Here is a 25191-nt window from a genome sequence, read left to right on the forward strand (position 1 = left end):
CACCTTAAGGAAGGCCCTAAATCATTATGTCAGAAGCAGGAAAAGAAAAATCAATGAAGGAAGAAGGTTGGCAAGGTCTTGGGTTTTGAAATCATCAGGAAACAAATCAAGGACATAGGCTGTGGATAGTTTAATTAATAAAATAATATAATTAATTAATTATAACAAGTGATAAGCCTATATGAGCTTAGGACCATTAAATATCTATGTTCATTTGTATAGCACAGTGGATTGAGGGTTGCAGTTTATAGCATTATAGATTGACAAAAGGCCATAAAAGGGCCATAAAAAATTATTTGCATTAACAGTAGCATTTGAAAGGCCTTACAGCCTCTGGACTTAGACTTATGTTTGTAGTGGGAATCAACAGCTAAGCCATTAGCAAGCATTCTGATGTTTTAGTTTTGGTTGTCTAAACAAACTGGCACATATATGCTCTAGCCGAAATCTGCAGTGGGATTCACAAGATCCTCAGGTGAAGGTAAATGTTGATGAAAAACTTCTCATAGAAAAGATAATTCTGGTAGGTGAGAGTATTTGTAGCTTGCAAGACAAATTTAGTAACCTAGATTCATGCCTCATTATTTAATGTGGCTTGTAAGGTTTTCTGAGCATTATAGCTATGGCTGTTTGATAGAGTTGATTCACTGAGAAGAATCAGAGAAGGAGCAAAGTAAAAATTCACAACTGCTTTTATTTAAGTCTAACACAATACTTGTTTAACTAAAAAACCCTTTTGCAGATTCACCTTTAGATAAAAGTGGTGTTTCTGCAAAACAGCTTCAAAGACCCTGCTCCACTGCATGTTGTTTCTGCAGTTACAGGAAAGAGGAGGATGTTGGTTTATGTGGTCAGAAGCCCCGGGAGCAAAGGAAAGGAGACAATGGGTGGGCAAGAGCACTCTGCTCTTGGACTGTCCTTTGTTATGTCTCAAAATCTCATGAATGCACATTCCCATTGTTCCAGCTTTCCAATAGAAAGAAGGGACAGCACTGACTTCAGATCAAGAGAAATAGTGCACATCATTAAGAAGAAGAAAAAGAAGGGAATAAAGGGTTGTAGGACTCGGACACTCAGAATTCAAAAGGAAGCTCACTGCAAGCTGCGGGTGTGCAGTTGCACCAATTAAGCTATAGAAGCAATACTGGTAAAACTTCACACTTGCAAACCTACTTTTGTGATAATTAGTGCATAGCTCCACTAATTTGAAATGTGTCTTGAACCACAATCATCCTGGTGAATGTTCCTGTGTACACTCTGTCAGAAAAGATTGTCATATAAGGATTTGTATTTCAGCTTTTGTGCCTCCCCAAAGATGTTCAATATGTTGAGCTGAACTAAAAATACTCTGATCTGGTTTATAAAGCCTTTGAATGAAAATTGCTGAAAACAGCCAAGATTTTTCCAGTCCAGTATTAAAGCTAACCAAACCTTCTATGTCAGGATGTTTGCTAGAAGCTTCCCAGATAAGGAATGGAAAATGCCAAAGAACTCCAGAGGTGCTTGTGCCTCTGCAGGGTGAGAAGTGAGCCTTCATTGCAACAGCAACCCATGGTCAAATAAGATTAAGAAAAGGCCTTTGGCCATCAAGAGTTTTTGTTATGGCTCTGTTATGGCTTACCAATAACATCAGGGAGGAGCGTGCTAACAAGAGAATTGTGTTCATCATTGCAGGTTCCTCAAGATGAATGGGCTGGCTACACTCCACGAGGAAAAGATGACGAGATTCCCTGCCGCCGGATGCGTAGTGGCAGTTACATCAAAGCCATGGGGGACGATGACAGCGGAGACTCAGACACAAGTCCGAAGCCATCTCCAAAGATTGCTGCACGCAGAGAGAGTTATCTCAAGGCCACTCAGCCATCCCTTACTGAGCTCACCACTCTCAAGTAAGTCCAGGTTCTGCTGTATCACCTACAGCTCTCTATTAAGACATACATTTTTTAATATTTGATTCTTCTCTTTACATTTTCTATGTTTTCTATTTTTGTTTCTTCTCTTATTTCTAGCTACCAGTTCAGGAATGTATTTGAGCAAGTGTGTTCCATCATGCTTATTTTGGCATGGTTTTTTTTCTTAACAAGAGTAAATCTGGAAGTGTATTTCAATGTTATTTTGAAAAGGAACCTGCACTATGAATTTGCAAAGTATTTTAACCTGTTAGTGTTAAGTGAGCATCCAGGTATGTACAGTAGGTGCGCTCTTTGAATGCTTTGCTAAAATACAGCTTTGGCCTGCAAAAGCATTGTGTAACTGTGTATTTATATATACTCAATATTTGAAATTTGCCCTAAGATAGTCTTTGCAACTCCAGAGAGAACCTGACATTTAATTAAAAAGAAGAAAGACCATCTGAAAGTAGACAAACCCATGTTTTCCACTCAGAATTGTACTGTATTTTGTGGAGAACCAAAATCAGATTTTTTTCAATTGTTTATGAAAGCTTTAGCCAAAAGGAATCATGAGTTTGTGGCTTTTTAAATGTCAATATTTGTTTTTCCTTTATTCGGGCCTTTTAAAAAAGCCACCCAAATTGTCAGGAAAATTGCACAAATATACAATTTTGTATCAACATTTTATTTTAATTGATTCTAAAATTGAAAAGTCCCATAAAGCAAGAAAAGAAATTATATCCATAAAAGAAAATAGTGTGGATTTAAAATCAACAATTGTTTCTGTCTTTTTAAAAATTCTTAGCTATAATAGTGAATCATAGTTCACTAGACCAAAAATAAACCAATCTTAGTATAACTTGCCTAAGGCTGTAGCTTTAAAATGGGGGGGGAATAAAAAGAATCTCTATCTCTTCTAGTATCCATGATCAGTGACAAAAGACTCCTTTTGCATTTCCCTGATTAATTTCTTCTCCTGCCTTGTCCTCCTCTGCCCCATTTTTTTCCAGAGACCTTATCTGAGAAACAGATTTTAGAGAAAGCTGTTTGATCCTTGTTAAGAATGTCATGCTCTTGACATCAGTGATGAATAGGCCAGCAGAAAAAAGCAAGCTTACTGCAGCTCCCCATAGCAGCCTGCCTGAATTTGTCTCAAGGGAAGCCTGGGATTGCTTCTACTCTGTCTTTCTATTAGTGACCAAAGGAGAAAGCAATCTCATTTTCTGCAGGGATTTTCATAATCTAGCTGGCTTTTGCTCAGGGGATCCAGTGATTCCTTTCATCATCCAGAAGACTTTACCACATCCTTTCCTGAGCCAAAACTCCTCCTGTGAAATCAGTTATTGCAACCTCTGCAAGGTGAACATGAATGTTATTTACTAACACAAACTCCAGCCAGGCTTCATGCATGGACACACTTTCAGGCACAGAGCTTATTCTTTTTGAGTTTTTAGAAGCGTGCTTTCCAGAGTTCCATAGTATATGTGAAGCGCAATGCATCACAATGAGTGTATTTGCTCTTGGTCATTTCTGTTCTCTGTAGATACAAGATTTGCAAAAAAAAGATAGATTTATGAAAAATCAAAAGTCCTGCATGTCACTGTTCACCCATGGAGGATATTAGACCAGAGGTGCCAGGCAGCAGAAGCTTTTAGCTTTCAAGTCATTTTAATTCAGAAAAGTGCTTGTATAAATACTTAATTTCCTATGGTTTTTAATCCATTCCTATTTGGGAAAGCTTTTAGGAATGCACCAAATTTTAAGGTGCACTCTGTAACATTCACCTAAGTTTAGGAGCTGTGCAGAAGTAGGATATAAATCATGGGGTAGAAGAAGGAAGGGAAAATGGTAAATGGTAGTAAATCAAAAAAGAAGAGAAAGCATGAAATAACTTTTCTTTTTCAATGGCTTTTCAGCATAAATTGGGATGAAATAGAATTATTTCTTTTAATCTATACTGATATTTTAAAGAAATATATCTTCCTGAGAAACCTTTCACTTTCAGAGACAATTTGTATAATACATAATTATGCAGTGCTTTCATTACCTTCTGATGAACATGGGAATTTCTGGGGGTTTTATGAGAAAGAGCTGAGTGCTTGCTCTGGGAATTTAAGTCTTCTGTTAAGCTGGGTCTTTGTTTGCAGACTTCTTCATACTTTCTTAATAGTGTGACTTGACCTTCACAATGACATTAGTTTTTCATCCCATGGCTACCCTGATTACTCCAAGAATTTTGTCAGAGTTTTGCAGGTGTGTTAGACAGAGACTAAACTGGGGCCCCTAACTCACTGAATATAGGTCATCAAGCAATTGTGAGATGTGTGATAACAAGTTATTTCCTTGACTGGCTGTTGACTTGGGTTCAATTTGCACCTGAATAAGAGCTTTGTGGAAATGAGCCAAAGCCTGCTCTAGGCAGCAGGAAGCCTTTTACTGTTACTAGTGGACCTTCTAGTTGACCTTGAAGGGTATTATTAACACCCTGAAGCTGAGTGGTATTTCACTCCTTTAATTATGGTTTTTTTCTGTCCCTGAAGAACAAAGCACGCTGTGAAATCAGTGTTTCTACAGCAGTAATTGTCAGGGATCTTCCTGATGCATTTCTTTCTGCTACTCCCTTTCTCAGTTTGCTGTATGCAGTCTCTAGTTGGCTGCACTTTCATCTCTGGCAGAGCAAACAACTTAAAAACATGTTCTCTTTTGCTTTCACTGTTGTTTTTGAAGTGATTTTTTCATCTTTTGGGACTTTTCCTCTCTGACTCCTTTAAGTCTAATATTGGTCTCACAACCCACGCTGTTCCTCCCACCTACCTACCTACCATTGCTCATGCGCCTACTCTTCTAAGTATTTTCATTATTACCAGTGTTTCTTTTTATATGAGGAATAACCTTTGAACAGCACAACTGTGTCATATCTCCTTTACATAATACAAATTTATTTTCCTGGTTTTGCCGAGGATTTTTCCCTGCCATACTGTACAATCTCCCTCCTACCATTTTCCTCCATTGCCATGGTTTCCATGTGGTTACAGCACATGTGTCAAATTCTGTGGTACCATTCTGGATAAAGCACAGCTTGCTGTGACTTTGAAATACACACCTCCGCTGCTGCATTCTCATTATCCTATCAGGAAGTGAGCAGATTTTTTTTTTTTCTCTGTCTTTTCTGGCAGTGTGCTCTTGGTGTTTAAGCTTTCACAGTCTAGATTCAGCTGCAAAAAAAATGTGGCATTTTCTTGCCATTCCTAATAAGTGGCAAAAGTTTATCTTTCACTTGTAGGCAGATTGAAAATGGACTGGTTAGCAAACTTCCAAAGAAGGTGCAGGTGGCAGATAACTGACAATTCTGTTACAGATGAGCTTGATTCAGGACATAATCCCTCACTATTTATATGTACCTTGTTGATGTTTAGCATGGTTTTTGTTGGGATAAAAAGTATGCAATTACATTGCTGTGCACATACACATGCCAACCTTTCACCTCCAGCTCCCAGCAACTCTTAAATCCATTGGCCAACTATAACCAAGTTTGCTAGAGAGACTGAAATCTGAAAGATATGGAGTTACAGAAAGCTTTATCAAGATCTGTAGATGGATAAGGCAAAGAAGGATCTGCAGCCATCCCTTTTGTTCTTTTGAAGGACTATGGGCAAAGTAGCTGAAGGGCCAGCACAAGGAATAACATGGCAGAATTTTCCCAGCCTAAAAGGATAAGGAATATGGAAGGGACTGCAAAACTCTGTTGAGAACAAGAGGGCTGAGAGATGGATCCTGTCACCACAGGTTTTCTCCTTCACTTTCCCCCTTTCCTCTTCTCCACTGCAGGCATACTCACTGCTTTAAACACAGATTCAAATTATGCTTCTTAACTCATTATTGTTGCTGTTGTGGGGACTCCATCCATTTGAATATTTTATTTGAGGGTTTTGTTTGTTTGTTTGTTTGTTTGTTTGGAGGGGGTTTTGTAACATATTACAATGGTAAATTATTTGTAGACATGGTTTATGGGTTAAATACAGTTGCAGAATTTTCTTTTGAACTCATATTTGATCACATAAATTTTTTTCTGAGACAAGTTGTACTCTGTGATCACTAGTGAATTTAAGCTTTTAATGATCTTGATACTTTGTAGATGCATTTGGAGAACTTATGTAAAAAGGATAGAAGGAAGAACAGAAATGAGGGGTTTTTCTTAGCAAATCTATATTTTCAAAGCATTTTGCTAGGCATGTGGTGTTTTTCAAGTCAGCTGTGATTAGGAGAAACTTATAAACACCAAAACCCCTTTTTAATGCACTCCAATTTTCACCACTGATGATGAAGAGAATATGTGAGCATATAATCATTAGACCTTTCACCTTTTTATCCCATGGTAAAGGATTTTTCTATATAAATTCCATCGTAGCTGCATCTGTTCCTGTGATTTACTGCATAGATGACTTAAAATAGACTTTAAACTGATAAACTTTAAAGTTTATCAGAGACATTAAAAAAAAACCTCAAAATAGGGGCATATAATTTGTTTACACCCACATTTATATTTTTATGTGTTAATACAAATAGTGTAAGTACTTTCTACTTATATGTTTGTGGGAATTTGGAGACAAAATTGTTTTGAAAACTAAATCACAATAAATTATCAAGCTCAATTAAGTGGTATAATCTGTTAGCAAGCTTAGTAGCAATGACAAGAGCAAGGAGAAAGAGATAGATCTGAAAGTTTGAACTCAAACTTTCACATCACCTCCCTGAGAATTGATCAAGTCAGTTCCTGGAGGACAAACCACCAAGGTGGAGTCAACCTGCATTACTAACCAAACCTTGACAGAGTTGCAGCACCAACTCTGCTAGGATGACTTGGAAGGAAAATCAAACCACTCCATTGTTACTTAGTATAAGACATATTTCAAGATAGGAAATCCCCTGGTCCTCCTAAAAGTGATCCTTGGGAAGTGTCTGCACTGAGGAAAATCACAAAGGTTGCATGGATAATTTTAGCCTGAAACAGTGCCCAGGCTGTTCTGTCATTTGAGCTGATGTTTTTACACTGCACCTCACCATACGGCACATCATAAATCCCTAGGTGTGAAAACCATCCCAGTCCTGGGGAGGAGTGCCTATTTACTTCAAGGTGTTTCTGATACTCCAGAATATCCAGGAAAAGAAAAAAAAAAAAAAAAAGGGCCAAATAAACAAAAGCAGGCTTCATTTTTCTTTTCTTTTCCTTTTTCTTTTTTTTTTTTTTTTTAATGAGGTGGTGTCCTCATTCTGCTAAAGTGATCTGATCCAGATCACAGGCAGGGGGAAGGGAGAGGTGGTGCAATACCACACTTTCATTATGGTGAATATTTTTAGACACATGCAGGGAAGCTTGTTAATTTTCTTTCTTGCTGAGTGACTTCCAATTAGGGAACAATGACTTTGCTAATTAGTACAAAAGGAATAAGTCTGATTAATCTTTTACTAGTGTTTTACAGTATGTTTTCAGTACAGTTGGTGTAATTGTTTCATGTTGCAGTCTCTTTCATTTTTATCAAACCTGTAGCTAGCAAAGGAATTGCTTCCATGTTCCTTGAGGTGTGTTTTGTTTCTTTTTCTTGAACAGGAAGTTTCTTTTAATTTTGTATTAAAGAGACAGAAGCATCTCCATGTGCTTTGGACATGCAGCCTAAGGAACATAAGTATTCTGGACTATTACTGGCCAAGGTAGTAACTTTCCCAGCTCACATTCACTGATGCATGATATATTACCTTTTTATTCATACTCTTGCAATCCCCTGTCTCTGAAACTAGGCAGAAGCTGTTGGACATATTTCTCACTTTTCAGGCTTGTATGTTAATTATGATTAAGTTCAGTGAATAATTTATAAGTCAGAAAAAAATTTTAAAGGCAAGACAATGAAAAATATATTTATTTTGAGGTAGTAGGTGGACATACTTCAGGAGCCAGTGGTTTCCTTATGGCAGCTGACATCTGTGTATATGATATTTAAGGAGGAAAGGATATTGATCTATTGGAGGAACTTAGAGCTTAGAACTTTTAATGAACAGTTGTTAGTGATGGATTTATGAAACACATTCAGTCAATTAAGGCTTAGTATCACTGATGGGCATGAGAGATATCTTGTGCCCCATGGCAGCTGCCCTTCAGGGTTTTGTGTCCCCCATACCCAGAGGTATGGATGCCTTTACATCCCTACATTTCACTACCCAGGACATGGGTAGGATGAACACTCCTCCTCTCTACTTCTGTGATGATCCCTACCAGATTATCTTGCAATGAAACAGATTCCCTGGATATTATGGTCTCACTGGTAGCAGTCATTCCTTATCACATTGTAAAACCTAACTTTCTATTAGTCACACCTATCTACATATGATCTGTTAGGTCAGTACTACCATATTTGTATGAATAGTATTTCTTGTTTCTCTGAGATGAGAAGTGAAAATTTTGTTGTAATCTGTGGTGTATTCTATTGTTTTTGTCCCACTTTTACATGCTGAGATTTGAGGAAATCATACTGTTACAATAAACTTACATAAGAATATCCATAGAATCATAAAATGGTTTGGGTTAGATGGGACTCTAAAGATCATCTAGTTCCAACCTCCCCACACCATGCACAGGGACACCTTTCACTACACCTGGCTGTTCAAAGCCCTGTTCAACCAGGCCTTAAACACTTCCAGGAATGTGGCATCCACAACCTCTTCCCATGTCTCACCACAGGCATAGCTAAGAATTTCTTCCTGATATCCAATCTAATCTCTAAACTTGCTTTGTGGTTTGTTTTTTTTTTTTTTTCAGTTTGAAGCCATTCCCCCTTGTCCTATCACTACATGCTCTGGTAAAAAGTCCCTCGCCAGCTCTTTTTAGGTACTGAAAAGCTTCAATAAGGTCACCCCAGAGTATTCTCTTCTCCAGGCATAAACATTGGCAAAAAAAGGAAAAGCCTATAATTTTCTAGCCAAAACGTGATTATTTTTTGGCAATATTATAGAAAAAATTTTGAAAGTCAGTAATCTGTAACAGAAAAGCAGCAGCCTCATTTAGATGATTGTCTTATTTGCAGACATGAAAATCCTTGTCCTGTGTGTAGTCATCTGCTTCAAGTTTTACACAAGATTTAGCTTTATATGGAATATAGCCACGGATGAAAGTTAGGACTTCCAACATCCTAGCTTCACAATTAAATCCTAGAAACATTTATGCATTTTACGGCAAATGATGTTGATGAATGCAAGGTAACACTGTTGTCTCTTAAGAAGCAAAGCCTATCATTGCACTTTATGTATCAAATGAGCACTTCTAGGGCTTGTGTTAAGAAAAACAATTATAATTACTGAAGCAAAATGTGGTTTTCAGCCATCTCTTTCAGTGTATAGTCTTTACAGAACCAACATGCATGTTTGTCTGCAAACGTGTTTGGTCTTCTTTATTTTTAGCCCTACTTCTTCCCACATACTTGAAATGCTGCCTCAGAAAGGGAGTCAATAATGTCCAGTGGAGGCAGGGAAAAAAAAAAAGACACAGGCTATATGTTATGAAAATTTTTCTAGCAGTAATGATAGTTAAGCGTGGGAGTTGATTGCCAAAAGAAATCACTTCACTGGACATTTTCAAGAAAAGGGTAAAAAAAGTCTGTCAGAACAAATTTAGGTATTGCTGATCCTGCTTTAGGGTGGAAGGAGGGACGAAATGACCTCTTGAAGACCCCTCCAGACCTATCTTTTTTGATTCTCTGTCTGTCTTTCTCAGGCTGTTGAATATACCCACTGTCACTGTTCTTACTTCCTTTCCTTAACTTATTTTTTAAATGTAAAAATAAAACTCTCATCAGGACCAAATTATTCCTGAAGGCCTGCTGCTGAACAGTAAATATAGATATCCCACCCACAGCAGGGCTGTGCAATTCTTTCATGTTCTTTAAATGTTATTTCATTGCTAGCGTTTTGAAATTGTGTTCCCACCGCTGCCAGCCATACCATGCTTGACCCTTGGTATGTGATCTCATATTATCTGCTTTAGTTTGCTGGGGGGAGCTCAGCTGATGCATTGAACCTGCCATGCAGAAAATGCACAGGCATAAAAAGAGATGTGCTTCTGCAAAAAAATCAGTCTGGAGTCCTTAATGTTCTACATTGCAAGACAAGCAAACAGGCAACAATAATTAAGTTAATTATTCATAATAGTTTTCTATTCTGATCAGCTAGAAGTGCAACCATTTTTCACTGTGAAATGGTGGAGCTCTTTCAGATTAAAAATGGAAAATGTTAAAATAGTGTTGCTTTAGTTTTAATGTGAAAGTACAAGACAGTGTTTGTGCTGACATGCTTTGGGATCTTCTGCTAATCTGCATCATATTAGGGTGAGAGAAAGAGGTTAATATGAAAACTTGTTCTGCCCTTACAAATAAGATACTATTACTATCTAAGTCATGTTCATACCCAGTTATTTGTTTCTTCAATTTTCTTGTGCTTGTATTACTGTCAAGATAGGGCAACTTTCAGCTCAATTTAGTAATTAGTAATTAGTGCTGGTTTGGATGCAGGGTGAAGAGTGGGAGCATGGGCAACAAAGAAATTGTATGGCCCCTGTAATAGGTACAGCATCAAATGCCACTCTTCTCCCTATGCATGAAAGTTCATCTGAAGAGACCTGACTTTTTAAAATCTCCTCTCCTCCTCAAGAAGGTATAAATCTTTTTATAAGTGTGGAAATGAGGGAAAATCCTTAAAGGCTTTTTTACATTGTGCCAGCTTTTTTACTCATTGTACACCACAAGGGCAGAGAACCACCATACAATCACTGTTTAATTTGCTGGTGAGGGAAAAAAATTGTTGAAAGCACCTTTGAAGCAGATACTGAGTTATTGTGAGAGATTTCTGTGGTTCCATCTGCAGCTGAGCTACATAGCAATTTCCCATTCCCCTCCAGAAGGGCTGTGCCACAGGCAGCCTGCACCCCAGCTGCCCAGTAACTTTGCCTCCAGCAAGCCCAGTGCCTGCAGGAAGCACTAACTGGTTTTGTCATCCCCAAATGCCAGCAGCCACATCCACAGCACCCAAATCCTTCTCTTTCTTCAAGTGATTTTGGGCTGGCAGACATATTTGAGCTGTGTCTGTGCAGCTCTGCACTGTGACAGTGATGTATCATGCTGAAGGCAATCTCAGGGGATTTCAGGACTAGTATATAAATTTCTCTTGTTTTATGTATGACGATTGCTATAGCAAATCTGTGCTGAGCCTTCATTACTCCATGCTTGAAAGGAAACCTTAAGAAGCTGCTTTTGGGAGGTTGTCCTCCTTAGGTTAGTCCTAAAATTATTCACTGTTATTTATTACTTTAAAAGAAATAATTTTGTTCTTAGCTTTGCATAAATCTCAAAAATAAGGATAAGTACATAATTCAGAAAACTTAGAAACACTCCAGATGAAATGCTGTCTGTGTCATCAACTGAATTGTACCTTCATCACATAATAGTTATGTTTGTAGAAGTGATAAATTTATATTTATAAGAGATGAAATTTTAAGGGAAGACAATTTCTATTTTGAATAGGTCTTTTCTTCTTTATTCTAGTGGGGTGTAACCAACATGTCATTAAACCATCCTCATGAAGCTGAAATGAAAAAATGTTAGAAATCTCAGAAACGCTGGCAATGCCTTGTCAATAAGGTACAATCTAAATCTCTAGCCAAGGATTCCAGCCTTGTGCATGCTGGACTCATGTCAGCCATGTGGCTGCAAGAGCTGTGAGACAACAGGGCTTTGGCAGAGATGTGTTGCTCAGACTTGTTTGAAATTCTGGTGAGTCAGGCTGTTCCACTGCAGTTGTTCGGTCATTTGCTGTTGGGTAGGATGTCATTTCTGGCAGAGGTAACTCTCTGTCTACTACTTCCTGTCCTCCACCACTTCCCTGCCCCCTACAAAAATATCATTTGACTTAGGGCACAAATTAATTGTTGCTTACCTGTGATGAACAAGTTCGAATTGAGAGAGAGTGGATGATGCCTTATTCATAAATAAGATGTTAGACTAAGTGTCTGGAATGAATGTCAGCACTATGTCACTATTTCTATTGTCCCTTTTCTCTCTCTTTTTATTTTTTTTAGTAAGTGGTTCCTTAATATTCTTATAAACCTCTACTTAGCTAATTGTCCTTTCTCCATTAAAAAGGACATTAAAAAGATTTGCATGAAGAACAGCGCAATTACAGTCACTGTCCCTTCACTCAGTGAAGGCACGTCCTATCAACTATTTCTGTATTTCCACCTCACCACTGCTTATTTTATTTCCTTTTATTATGAGTTTCACACTTTGAAAATAATCAGTACATAGCAGCTTCTTTTGCTTTCATTTATTATAACCCTGATCTTCCTGCTAGAATTTCATCAGTGGTCATTTAATTAGTTTGTGTTTTTTTTTTTCATTAGTGCAATTACTAGCATCATTCTTATCATTCTTTCACAGTTCTTTCATCCCACAGTTTCTTGTCCTGTCCTTTCTAGTCCTGACTAGAGCCAGTCTGTTGTTAGCACCCTCTTTGCATCCTTTCTCACTGGGGAGCTGTGCAGCTTGTGTTGAAAACAGCTCTGTCTTCCTTCAGTTTTGGTGCTCCATTGCTACCACCAAACACACGGTGGGTAGCTGCACTCAGTCACGCTTCAAGCTCTCTTTGGAGTGATTTCCTCAGCAGCTGGGTTTGCTCCCTGCTCCATTTCTCCAGACAGAAGTGGCTGCAGTGGCTCAGGACCACAGCCCAGCAGCTGAGGTGCCCTTGTCACTGGCCAGCGGTCAGGTGGTGCTTGCACACTGATCCCAGTGCAAACACACGTGAGCGCCGAGGAGGCTTTATCCTATCAGCTCTAATTGTTCTTTCTCCAGAGAAGCTAATCAGATTCGTTATGTCTCTGTGATGACTGCGGTATCCATCTGAGTGCTTCGCCTCTGGCAGAATATGGACAAGCCCGCATTTTCTGCTGAAATTGCCTGTTATGACTATATTTCTTCCCCTGTTCTCGGAATCAGTATGTCCATATAATGGTAGTTTGTTATTTAATGCAACTAGTTTCTCTAAGGGCAACAGCCCAAAGAATAAAAAAATAATCCACTTGAAGTTCATACAAACAATGAATCACCTGAACAGCTGTCTCTTTAAAAACAGGGCTGTAGTTTGATGCTGATGTTGTAGAGATTCTTCTTGTTTTGAATATGTTCCCAGATTATGTATTTTATTTTATGTAAGTCCTTTAAACCAGGTACAAAATAGAGACTAGTAAATAATACATAGAGGAAGGTTCTTTATTTTTAAGATGCATGTTTAAAGAAGAGGTTGAAATAAAATTGACATGTAAAGTAAAGCTTAGAACTCTGAATTAAATTTTTTTGAGATTTATTTGCAAGCCTCTTTTACAACATTTTCAACTACCAATTTTTTTAAAAAAATCTAAACACTTGCTGTAATATTTATATTTCTAGAGGTAAATGAAAGGTAAAATTAATCTTGTTTAGTAGCCAGACAGAGGTAAAAGTTTAATTCTGGGTGGAATCCTTCAGTTTCTGTTCTGCTATCCTATATTTCACAGTTACTCCCTCAATGCTTCTATGATGGGCAGCACTGCAGCCAGCCATTATGGGAAGGTTAGATGTGATCCAGGTTAAATCTGAGATGAATGTAAATCTCTTGCCCTTCTCCTGAGGTTACCCACTGCCCCCCTAAAGGCCTGAGATACCCATTGGGATGGCTTCACGCTCCATGGGGAGATATGCACCATTCATGAAATAAACACTAGTTTTTCTCCCCAAGGAAAGAGACTTAATAGGAATAAGACGCATAAAAATGGTTGTTGACTGTTTCTCTGACAGCCCGTGGGAGCACTATGCAATTGGGATCTGGGTCCTCAGTGCTGGATTCTGCAGTGGGTTTTTACAAGTCTCAAGTGTAGCATTTAAAATCTGATCTATGGAGGATTTTTTCTCCCCTGGACAAAGTTGATAAGAGGCTTTAAATGTCTGCCTCCTACCCAACACAATGGGATGATAACTTCTGCCATGAATTAATCAAGCTGCTTGTTAAAAAAACATTATCTTGCCACTCTTCTTCCAAGTCCTTTTGAATTCAGACAAATTTAACTGCTTTCTCTTCCATAAAAATGATACACTAAGGTTAATTACAGTTCAGGAGCACTCTAAGGTATGATTTTGCTGCGTGGTGTTTCTCAGGTCGAAAAAGAGCCTGAGGGGTCCACCTGGAACAAGAGCCTGGCTTGAATTGTTCCCCTAGGAAAGGGGCGGATCAGTTGAGCAATTAAAATGAAGGCCTGAAATTGCAAGGCTCTCAGGTGTCGTGCCCCTTTCTCTGCCAGAGGGGAGCAGAGAGGTGGGAGAGTGTGCCCCCCACACCGTGCTGTGCCTCCGTGGCAGGAGGCTGTGCCCTCGGGAGCAGGGACCGAGGACATCCCACTGCTGCTGTTCCCTGCCTGGCCCCGTTCCAGGCACAGCTATCCTTGTGCCTCCAGCCCTGGGCAAAAAGGGGTGATGGCACTCCTCCTGTACGTCGGTCCTGTACGAGGATTGATTCACCACAATTAGTGCAAAAGTTACGGAACTTTCTAATGAGGCTGTAGAGATGGTATACAGTCAGTGTTAGTCATTGTCCCCTTGCTCTTGGCTCCTGTTTTGTGCGCCTGTAGAGAGGCTTGTGGCAGCATTTCCTAGTGCTCTCTGAGATGTCTGGGAAGAGCCCCACCATGCTGCATGAGCAGTGAGGCACAGCATGGGGAGAAGTGAAATCATCCTCATGCTTCCCTGCCAGAGGAAGAACTGCAGGGGCTGGCAAGACCCCACCACGGAGTAAAAGGGTCAGTTCTTGTCGTTCCTCCTCAGCTCTGCTTCCCTTCTCTCCTTCCACCTGCTGCTGATCTCGAGGAATTATTCCCTTAGTTTAGCTACTGTGAACTTATTTTTTCAGGCTAGCATCCTCCAGCTCCCTGCCAGCCGGGTAATCCGTGGAGCCTCTGTGTACACACGCTTTGCCATGTGAAAGCCCAGAGGGGAGCAAGCTACTCCCGGCAGTAACACTGAGTAATGTTGCATTTTGCTGTGTCTGTTGAAGTTCATAGGTCTGATCTTCTCCTGACTTGACAGACCTCCCATCTCTTACCACCATGCAGCCCACAGCCACTGCTAACCTCTGTCCTAGAGGTGGCTCAGATACTCTCACAGGGAGCACGCTGCCCTTCAGCTGCCTGTACAGCTCCTCTTCCCTCCATGACCTGCCCACATACACTAACACACAGCTTCCCACTCACTTCTCTATAAATTTTCTTTGTATTTGTAACACTTCACACTATAGCAGAAGGGAATCTTAAAATGCCTTTTTTCTTTTTTCTTTTTTTTTTTTCTTTTTTCCACAGGGAAGGCCTTTGGAGCTAGGAAAAGATATTTTAGTACTTTTCAGAGCCTCAGCTGCCATGGTGCGTGCTGCAAGAGAATCAAGCACACCACACACTGAAAATCACAGTCTGGTTGAGTGGAGAGGGTTCCCACTGTATGCTCTGTACATGACTATTCCTGGAAAACCTGTGAATTTTCTGAGGAAAAACCATTTGGAAGGCTGTGGGAAAGATTTGTCTCTGACATATTGTCTCCTGATTCCCCTTCTTTGAAGAGGGTAGACAGCATCACCAACAGTTCTACACTGATGACAGCTTAATTATCTAACAAGAGCCAGGCACAGTAAAACCCACAAGGGCTAGGGGAGAAGCAGTTTTCTACTTACATCCCAAACTCTTAGTATACTCAAAACTAGATTATCCATGAGCTTTCCAGAGTCTTTTTATGAAAAAGTTTTTTCTGCTTAGTTTAAGCTTGTCTTTTTCCTGTTTGGAAAGACAGAACTGGGCCTGCTAACTTAGCAGAATTTGTCTAAGTTGAGGAAAAAAAATGTGACTCAGACTTTTCCATTGACAGACCTCTAGCAAAACTCTAAGATTTGACCTGCTAAACAACTAGCAATTACCTATCTCATTAACTACTTTCTTTTCCTCAGATAAAAGCTACTTTTTAATTTTACTTAGCATTTTCCTGTTACTGAATATCTTCTTATCAGTGAATACTGAATAGCTCTACACACAAAACCCTGCTTCACATATCCAAATTGCTTCCTTCCTGCTATAAATGGATGTTTAGCATAGTAATCTGGACTGAAAGGAACGAGATTAGCAATGCAGCCACTGAGAGCGTGTTATTGTGTTGGGCTTTTCTTTGGTTTCTACTTTCAAATAGCTTTATTCCTAAAGAATATAGAAGTTACATTTTTAGCAAGTTGCTGGTTTCTGTACAGAAGGAAAATACCTTTTTCAACCCCAGTACTGACCTGCCCTTTCTAGTCACCAAGAAAAATACTTTGAATCACAAAAGGCACATAAAAAACCTTTCAATCCTACAATTTTTGTTAATGATATGCTGAATGCTATGAAATTAAGTTGCCCTATGCATCCTAATTAATTGAAAATCAGGTCTGCATTTCATCTGAGCTATGAAAATCAGACTATATTCCTAAAGAGACATGCAGGTTCTCTTTTTGTATGTTTTCTGATTCTTGAGACCTTGAACTTTTTGTTTTTGTGCTTTCTTCACGAACTGTGAAAGCTCGATATTTTTTTTCCTTTAACTGGAAAGGCTTTGCAAGCCTCATGAGATGAGCTTTAAGAAAAACATAATGAATTGCACAAGCATAATAAATAGCAGTCACTGGCAGCACTAGATCTTTCCTCCCTCTAGTGGCTGGCTGGCTCCAGTGACAGTAAGTGGAGCTCTTTATTAACATCTTGAGGAATTATTCCCTTAGTTTAGCTACTGTGCACTTATTTTTTTCAGGCCAGCATCCTCCAGCTCCCTGCCTGCTGGGTAATCCATGATGCCTTTGTGTACACATCCGTGACTATGTTATTTGACCAGACTTTCAGTTTTTCAAGGTCACCTCTACAGTGTTCTCAAGCTTTTCCAATCCCTCCTGTATATATTTTATTATATTATTCCCAGAAGCAGTCAGGTAAAAAAGGTTGACCCAGTTCTATTGCATTTCTGTGGTCCAACACGGTGATTTATCACAGCTGATCTCTGATGTACACTAAATTGAAAAAGTGATGAATTTGAAGCAGCTTAGCTTGGTGCAACACTGTGTTTAGACAGTGAGCAGGAGACCAGTGCTTCTTCCATCTCCTTGGATGTGTCAGTGCATGCCCATACAACAGCAGGCAGCTCAGGTATGCTCATGTCATTAGCAACTGAACCATCCCTCTCTGAATAATTCCAGAAAATTTAAAGCTGCTGCAGGTTTGAAATGCTCAACCTAATTTTGCTTAGCTTCAACCCCCATATATATTTAGTTGGAGGGACAGAATTCAATGGGTTGACAAATTGGCCCTTACCTGGCACATCACAAGAGAAGCCAGAGTCCCAGGACACTGAGCAGCCCTCCGAAGGTGGCATCCCACCTGCACATGAGGATGTACTGGTGTTCAAACAGCATCACACAGGTCTCTGCCCTGGTGATCCTGACAATAACAAATGGATTAATGTTATCATAATGCTGTCGTTTTCCTAATCAAGGTGACAGAGCAGTAAAAATACCTGCTGCATATACAACAGCCATTTAAGGAAGAGGTCATCTGAGGAAGAGGGTACTTACTCATGTAACAAAATTAAATTATGTAAGTTCAGGGCAAAATTCTGTCTCTCCTTATAAGCGTTGTGAGGCTTTAGGAAGTAATACAGGTTTCATTACAATTTACTTAAAACTGACATTTTAGGCATTAAACTTTTCAAGAGGTTGCTGAAGTTTTATTAGCCTGGAGAGCTTTTCAAGCAGTTGTGTCATACTTCAGCAAAACCATTGACTGGAGATGATATCATATCCATACCAATCACTATCCATAGTCTGTAATGGTTTTAATCAGAAAATATACTTCTTCTCAAGAATCTTTTGACCATCACTCCAAACATTCTTTAGTCTTGATTAACCAGGTATTCTGCTTTAATACAATATCAGTCTCTGGGGCTGAAGTTGTTCAATATCAGTCTCTGGGGCTATTTCAGTTGTTCTGTGACCTTAGCTTCCAGTAATACAATAAAAATTTGGTGCTGCTATTCATTTCCATCAAGGAAGCTCAGTTCTGTTTGCTGACTTTAGTTCAGCATCACAAAGCCACCTACAGCCACAGAGTTCCTGTAGGGAAGTATTAATACATGTAGTATATTTTCTGAGACTGAGGGTTTATATGACTTCTCCTGCAGGTCACACAGCAAATTTCAGTCCACACTGAAATCTGAACCCGTGAACAACCATCAATTGCCAGTAGTTTTAAATGTCAGCAGATGATATTTATCCAGAAAAATTTAGAGGGTTTTTTGGGGCTGGGTTTTTTTTTTTTTTTTTTTTTTTTTTTTTTTTTTTTTTTTTTTGTTTTTTTTTTTTTGTTTTTTGTTTTTTTTTTGTTGTTGTGTTGGGGTCTTTTCATGTTATGGTGTTTTAATCAAAAGCATAGATATCCAAGTATTTTCATCTTCTGAGCAGGACCAAAGGCCATCTGCAGCTTCACCATGTATCCTTCACCATAATATACCATGTATATTATGTTCTGAAAAGAAGAGGGGTTGTTCTCTTGACTCGTTCACCAAGTGTTTGTTTGTTTTGTGGTTTAGATGGGATAGAGAGCGCACTAGAAATCAGTAAGGAACTGGCTTTATCCCTTTCAATGCAAGCGAAGACATTTGCGCTTTCTTAATTTTTTTTTCTTTATTTTTCAGTGGAAAAGAGTAGTGTACCAATTCAGCAAACCATATATTTTCATTCCAAGTATGGAAATTAAATTCAAAACATATTTGGAAATACTTAAGAATGCCTACTGTTACAGGTCAAGAAGCCACCTTCTGGAGTTCCACAGCCCTGAAGGGCACCCATTCTTTGGAAGTGCTTTTTACATTCTCATTGCCTCCATGTGAATCATTGTACTTGACACTGACAGTCAAGTACAATGATTCACATGAATGACATGACTGGTTGTCTGTTCCTTTACTAACAGACCCAAATAAATATTTTGGGGTATTTCTGGTATAGGGCATTAAAAAATACCTATTTTAAAGAATTGCAAAAAAAAAAAAAAAGAAAAAAAAAAGATCCCTTTCAGTCCCAAGCAGGATTTTGCATTATTATGAAGATTTCTTAAGACATTTATTCCTTTGGTTCTCTCATGTCAAAAACAAAATTAGTTCTATTTTATCAGGATTTATTCTGTACAGGTTTGGCCCAACAACAGCCTATAACACAGAAAGTATATGTTTGGGTTCTTTTATAAGGAGGCAAAAAAGTCTAAAAATTGTGTTAAAAATTATTTCACATTTTTTCAACAAACTTCTGTTTATCAGAAGATTTTTATAATGGATGTCAACTTCAGACTTTGACCTTGAGATTATTTAGTGCTTTGGCCCTGTTTATAAGAGCATTAGCAACACAACTTGCCCAGACCACTAGATATATACCTGAAATAACAGGTTATCACCTCATGTTGTATCTCAGTACAGCAAACAGGTCCTTTTGTAATTACTACAGAACAAAACTGGAAAGACTTTGTAATGGAAAGAGAGAATATTGAAATATATGTGGATTACTGGGGGTTTGGAATTAGCTGGGCTTGTTTTGAGGAATTTCTTTTGATGTAAAAGCATCTGAAGGGAAAGTGATAACTTCTTCTTTTCCTCTGAGGAATATCTCTGGTAAAGTTACATGGAGAGAAATTCTCCCTGCTTCTGGGGTATTGCTTTTGCTTTGTAAGATCAGTGAGAAAAGGGAAAATCCCCCAGAGCAGTAGACTGCTGCCCAGATTATCAGTAAAAAATTTTCCAGAAACCCGACTGCATACCATCATTTTTTTGTATTACTTGCAACCCAGACATTACCTTAAATAAAAACATAGCTTAAAAATTAATATTTCTAGCTTCTTTGGTATGAGAGGAGAAATTACAGGCTTTTATCTTAGCCAATTTCCCCAAAAATCTTTGCTTTTTTATCAGGAAGAGGCAGCTGCAAGTCATATCTGAGCTCCAACCTGTGCTTATCCAGACACACTTCAAGAAAATGGCTGTAGAGTTATCCAGGAGCTCATTGCTCGGTCTTATCACATCCCCAACCCCAAACCCTGTGCCTCAGGAGTAGCTGGATCCTATTTCAAGTCACCATCTTCCAGGTGTCTGCAGGGAAACAAAATGTACCAAGCGAGAAGCACTTGCTTATAAAAGAAGAAAAGGCATGCTTCTCTTCAGGCATTTTAAACTTCTTGGTGTCCTTCAAACACAAAACAGCTAAAATGGAGAATACTGAAGTAGCCACATAGTAAGAGGGCATCCATGGTCATTCAAAGTGACCCCATCAAGAGGGAAGAGGAAAGAAAACCCATGGTCACCACCAGCACATAGTATACTCGCAGCATTTGGTAGTAGCCTGCTTTGCCTTGTGTTGAATCTTGCTGCCTCAAATTTCCATTTGGACATAGGACTGGTACTCAGAGAAGTAAGAAGGTGAGCTTACCCCCTTAGCTTAGTTGGATTTAGGATTATTCCCTTCTCCCTGGCAGTTACTAGCCTCCCCTCCTCATTGCTTTAAAATGTGCTTGCTTTTCAGTTTCTCCAGTAGTTTGGCTTGTGTTGCACATCTGTACAGATGGTGTTGAATCTGCTGCTTTTGCTTTTTTTTGTTTCTCTTTACTAGGTAGCCAAAAGTTTTGAAATGGCAGAATACGGAATAGGAAGTGAAAAATTGCTGCATATGTAAAACATATTTTTTGGAAAATGCAGGTGGCTGTTTATGTATGTGAAGGTTTTGGAGTAATGTTGTTGACTTGCAAAAAGAAGATATTTCTCTAATCTCACTGGGAGCTGTTTATGCAGATCTAATCTGGATGTTTGAGAATGTCTTTCTGAAGGAGGTGACTCAAATGCAGATAGATGACAGGGCTCGCAGGCACATGGCCATGCAGTGTGTGGGTGATCAATGCCTGGTTTCTAGTCCAGGACGACCTGTGGAGTTGAAGACACTGAAAGCTTAAAATGCATTGCAAGTTTTCAGGGGGAAAAAATGCTCTTTAAATAAATACCACAGTGATATTCACCAGAGCAAATACTGCCTTAGTATTTACCTAGAAAAAATTATTTGTAGATAAATAATGCCCAATATTGTAACTTGGAGTAGCATGGGAGAGCCTTTCAGTTACGGGAAGTCTGCCCAGAAGAAGCCTTTTAGTGAGCTGGAGCTCCATCCTCCCACTCCCAGGAGCAAGCCAGAGCTCCTGCATAAATCCTGGTGCTAAGCAGGCAGAGCTGGTTGTGCTGCCAGCTCAGCACACAGCCAGGTGACATTCCTGAAAAGTAGCTGCTTTCCTCTTGTGGTTTGGCAGAGAGCTGTAACTCTTTGGTGTTCCCACTAGCAGAATTAATCAAACTCTTAACGTATGAATGGGGAGACCTGAAAATTTAGCTAAGCAGGTGAGGTTCTGAGCTTGTGGAGAATTATTTTAGAAGGACTGCAACAGATAATATCTTCTTTATGTTATTTAGGCCTTTCAGTACCTAAACCAGTACCTAAAGGGAGCTGGAGAGGGACTTTGTACCGGGGCATGTAGTGATAGAACAAGAGGGAATGCTCGAATTCTAAAATAAGAAATAATATGAGTAGACTGCAGATGACTTTTAAGTCTCACTAGTGAGGTGAGGTGGCACTGAAGTAACCAAGAATGAAAAGTGATGTGGAATCAGATAGATAAGCCTGGCCTTGAGGAGAACTGAAGGAGTGGCTTCTGCAGGAAGGAGAGTGTAACTTTTGTTCTGGCAAAGAGTTCATCAGAGTAGTGGTGGAGGGCTTCATTCTCGCCCCAGCAAGGTCCAAAGGGCTCCAGGCAAGGCTGTGAGTATGGCTGACCTGCTCAGGCCCTCAGGCAGTCTGCATTCTCAGTCCATTATACCTGATGCAAGGCAAGATCTTTCCCATCTTGGGTAAATATATTTCTCTGTGCTGAGCGGCACTGGTTCCTGGGATCATTAGTGCCCATTCAAAAGAGAGTTGAGCTGAAAAAGACAAGAGTCTTTGTCATGCATTTGTTCTAGGCTCAGAGAAATTGCCTTCAGCAAGGACCTCCAAAAACCCCTTTGAACATGCACCCAGTAAGATTGGCAGTAGGGGGACCTCAAGGCCTTGAGTTTTCCTCAAAGGGTCTTCTGAGAGGAGAACAATTCTTCTCAAGCTGGCTGCTCTGGACAATGTTACATCTCACCCTTCTTCTCATGACAAGATAGCGTGGATTTGTCTTCTAGTGTAAACAAAAAATGGTTTTACACAGAAGCAGCTTACCCTGGCATCACTGGGTTGAGCAGGTTCGTCTGGGTGGAACTATTTCTACCTTTCAGAATCTCTTTTCGCTCTCTGAGATAGAAGAGTGCTCACAACTATTCCCACGCACACACACGCACATGGCAATCAGAACCAGCATGGAGACCAGATTTCTGATTAAAGAGAATTGTATAATGTCTGTCTTCATCATCTTCCATCTGCTTTTCTTGCCAACTCAATTGCATATGTGCCACTTTCGTGCTGTGCTCTATTCTTTCACTATGTCTAGAAAGCAAGGAGAAAATACAGTATGTCAAAGGCAAGGGAAATGTTCCTTAAATACATTAGCCTGTGGTGTTTTTTGACTGTACAAAGTACCTGAGAGGTAAAATGGAGATTTGAGCTAAAATGGAAGATTTGTTTTAATGTATACCTGAATTTTTATTCAATAGTCATTTTTGTTTGCTAATATTTTAATAACTAAAGATTGCTCATTGAATAAATTTATACAACCTCAATATCTCCACATTCCAAAAAGAGGGAAAGAACCCCAAAGCTTCTCTGTCCTTTAAGAGGAAAGCAGGATTGTAAATCACAACGTAGTCCTATGATTGATTCTGAAGCTGGCAGTAGTCAGACATGGAGGCTTTTAAAAGGGACTGGACTTTTTAGAAACATTATCTATCATAAAACATTGATCCAGTTCCTGCTGCCCTCAAACAAACAGACAGGATGCCATGTGCTCACTCAAAAACTGCACAACAGCTGGAGATAGAGATGCATAACACCAAATTGTGGGGGCTTTTGGATTGGGTTTTTTTTTTTTTCTTTTTAAGTGCTTTCTTCTATTTCCCAAGAGAATCTGAAAAATCAATCAGAGGCAAATACACCATACTGTAATTTCTGCCTCTTCTCAGCATGGGAAAAACTCTGTGTCACAGGCATGTCCATGCAGTTTTGTGGTATGTGTTGCTGGTCCATGCAGCTAGGACAATTTGTGCACTGGTAGCAGAAGAAAAAGGAAGAAATGCCATTTTTCTGTTGATGGCATTGTTTTGCTCTTCAGCAGATAAGGTTTTTTGGATATCTCCAAATTTTAGAATTTTCTTTCTCACACTTGACCCTTTAGCAGGGTCTGGACCTAAAGAGAGGTTTTACTGGGATGGTTTTTTTAGCTTCAAGGCAGAAACTCCCCATGAAAAGGTTCACTTGTTTATAAACAAGAAAGCAAAAGGAGATTTTCAAACCCAGAAAAATCTGGTATGGGGAGGGCAAATGCTAAAAACTGTTTATGTGCTGCCCTCGTCTCCATCAGGGACACGACAGCCCCCTGTTTACTGCACCAAAAAGCAGCAGAACAATGCCCACATTGATGCCAACACAGAAAAATTACCCCAGACTGGTTGACCCAGGTCATGACCAGGATCAGACAGATGCACATCAGTAAATTGTTCTCTACATCTTCCTCTCTGGTGTCCTTCAGTATTCACCTTGTGTCAGGCTGCACTAGATTATTCTACCTTCTAGCAACACTAAAATGCAAATAAAATTAAGCACTGAAATGTATGTTGGATGTGCCCACCAGCCACACCAGAGGTGGGGCATTCAGCAGAGGATAATTTATCCCCATGGAACCAAGCTGTCAGTTGCATGCAGCAAAATTGAGAGCTGGGATACTTAACAGTAGTGGTGGCTTTGAGATTTATTTTTTCTTGGTTTCATGTTGCATGTGGTATATTTTTTGAGATCTTCTTTGTTTGAAGGCAAATTTTAGCACTGCTGGCTTACAGAAGCATTTGGGACATGTTCCTGGACTTTTACTTTACTCTGCTTTGTCATTTACTGTTGGCAGAACACGATACCTATCTGGCACAACACTGTACTTTGTGCTGTGATTCTGACTGCTGAACTTGCAAAAGACAATACAGTCTCAGGACTACGTTTTATTACATTGTGTCTGAACTAAAGGGAAAAAACAGCAGTCATCACAAGCCTTGGTTTTCCCTTTCTTCATTCAGAAATGAAATGTGATAAATGAAAGTGCTTTTTATAATGAGCACGTATATGACAGAGTGCATTGTGCATTCCTAAATTAAAAGGAAATATTTGAAACTAAAATTGCCTGCTTATGTAAATCCCTGTTGTCTATCTTCTCTCTGTCATTTGAAAGACATTTTCAAGGCATAGGAACTCTTCCAAGAATATATTCAAAGTTATTTCACTGTTAATTGCTAACACTGCATTTTGAATCCTTTGATATAGAACCACAGAATCACAGAGTGTTAAGGGCTTGGAATGGACCTTAAAGGTCATCTAGCCCCCTCCCCCACTGCCAGGGGCAGGGACACCTCCCACTAGACTAGGTTGTTCAAGGCCTTATCCGAATTGGTTTTGAAGACTGCCAGGGTTGGGACATTCACAACTTCCCTGGACAACCTGTTCCAATGTCTAACCTTCCTCACAGTAAATAATTTCTTCCTAATATCTAGCCTAATTTTTCCTTTGTTCAGTTTGTGGCTTTTACTCCTTGTCCTTTCACTGCAATTCCTGATGAAGGGTCCCTCTCCAGCTTCCCTGTATCCTCCAGAGCAAAGCAACTGAGTTTAGCTCCTCTCACAAATGCCTACACCAACCAACTCCTTACTCTGAAAATAATCAAATAAATGAGGGACCAGAATGTGTTTTCATCTGAGTTAAATCACATAAATCATGTTAATATCATGTAAATACAAACACATCTGTAACAGTGAGTTAAAAATATTTCTTACCATGCATGTTGCAACAGTGGTAGGGTGATTAGATGTGTGTGCTTTAAATACTTTATTTTCTCTATTTGAATGAAAACAGGAGAATAGGCTTCAGTGCGTTGGAAATGTACAGAGCAGAAATCTCAGTGCAGTATGCAAAGATT

At 39.3% G+C, this 25191-nt stretch overlaps 1 protein-coding gene across 4 annotated transcripts in view; it reads left to right on the forward strand.

Annotated features, from left to right (window-relative positions):
• The window catches only part of DLGAP1 (DLG associated protein 1), a 134999-nt gene that overhangs the window by 11910 nt on the left and 97898 nt on the right, over nt 1–25191 (forward strand). For all 4 annotated transcript variants that reach the window (XM_041477679.1, XM_041477678.1, XM_041477681.1 and 1 more), the window contains exon 2: nt 1675–1889. In XM_041477679.1, coding sequence (XP_041333613.1) covers nt 1675–1889 — 215 coding nt within the window. The remainder of the gene's footprint in view (nt 1–1674; nt 1890–25191) is intronic.

The sequence above is a fragment of the Pyrgilauda ruficollis genome, unplaced genomic scaffold, assembly GCF_017590135.1.
Source record: "Pyrgilauda ruficollis isolate IOZ18807 unplaced genomic scaffold, ASM1759013v1 scaffold41, whole genome shotgun sequence".
NCBI lineage: Eukaryota > Metazoa > Chordata > Aves > Passeriformes > Passeridae > Pyrgilauda > Pyrgilauda ruficollis.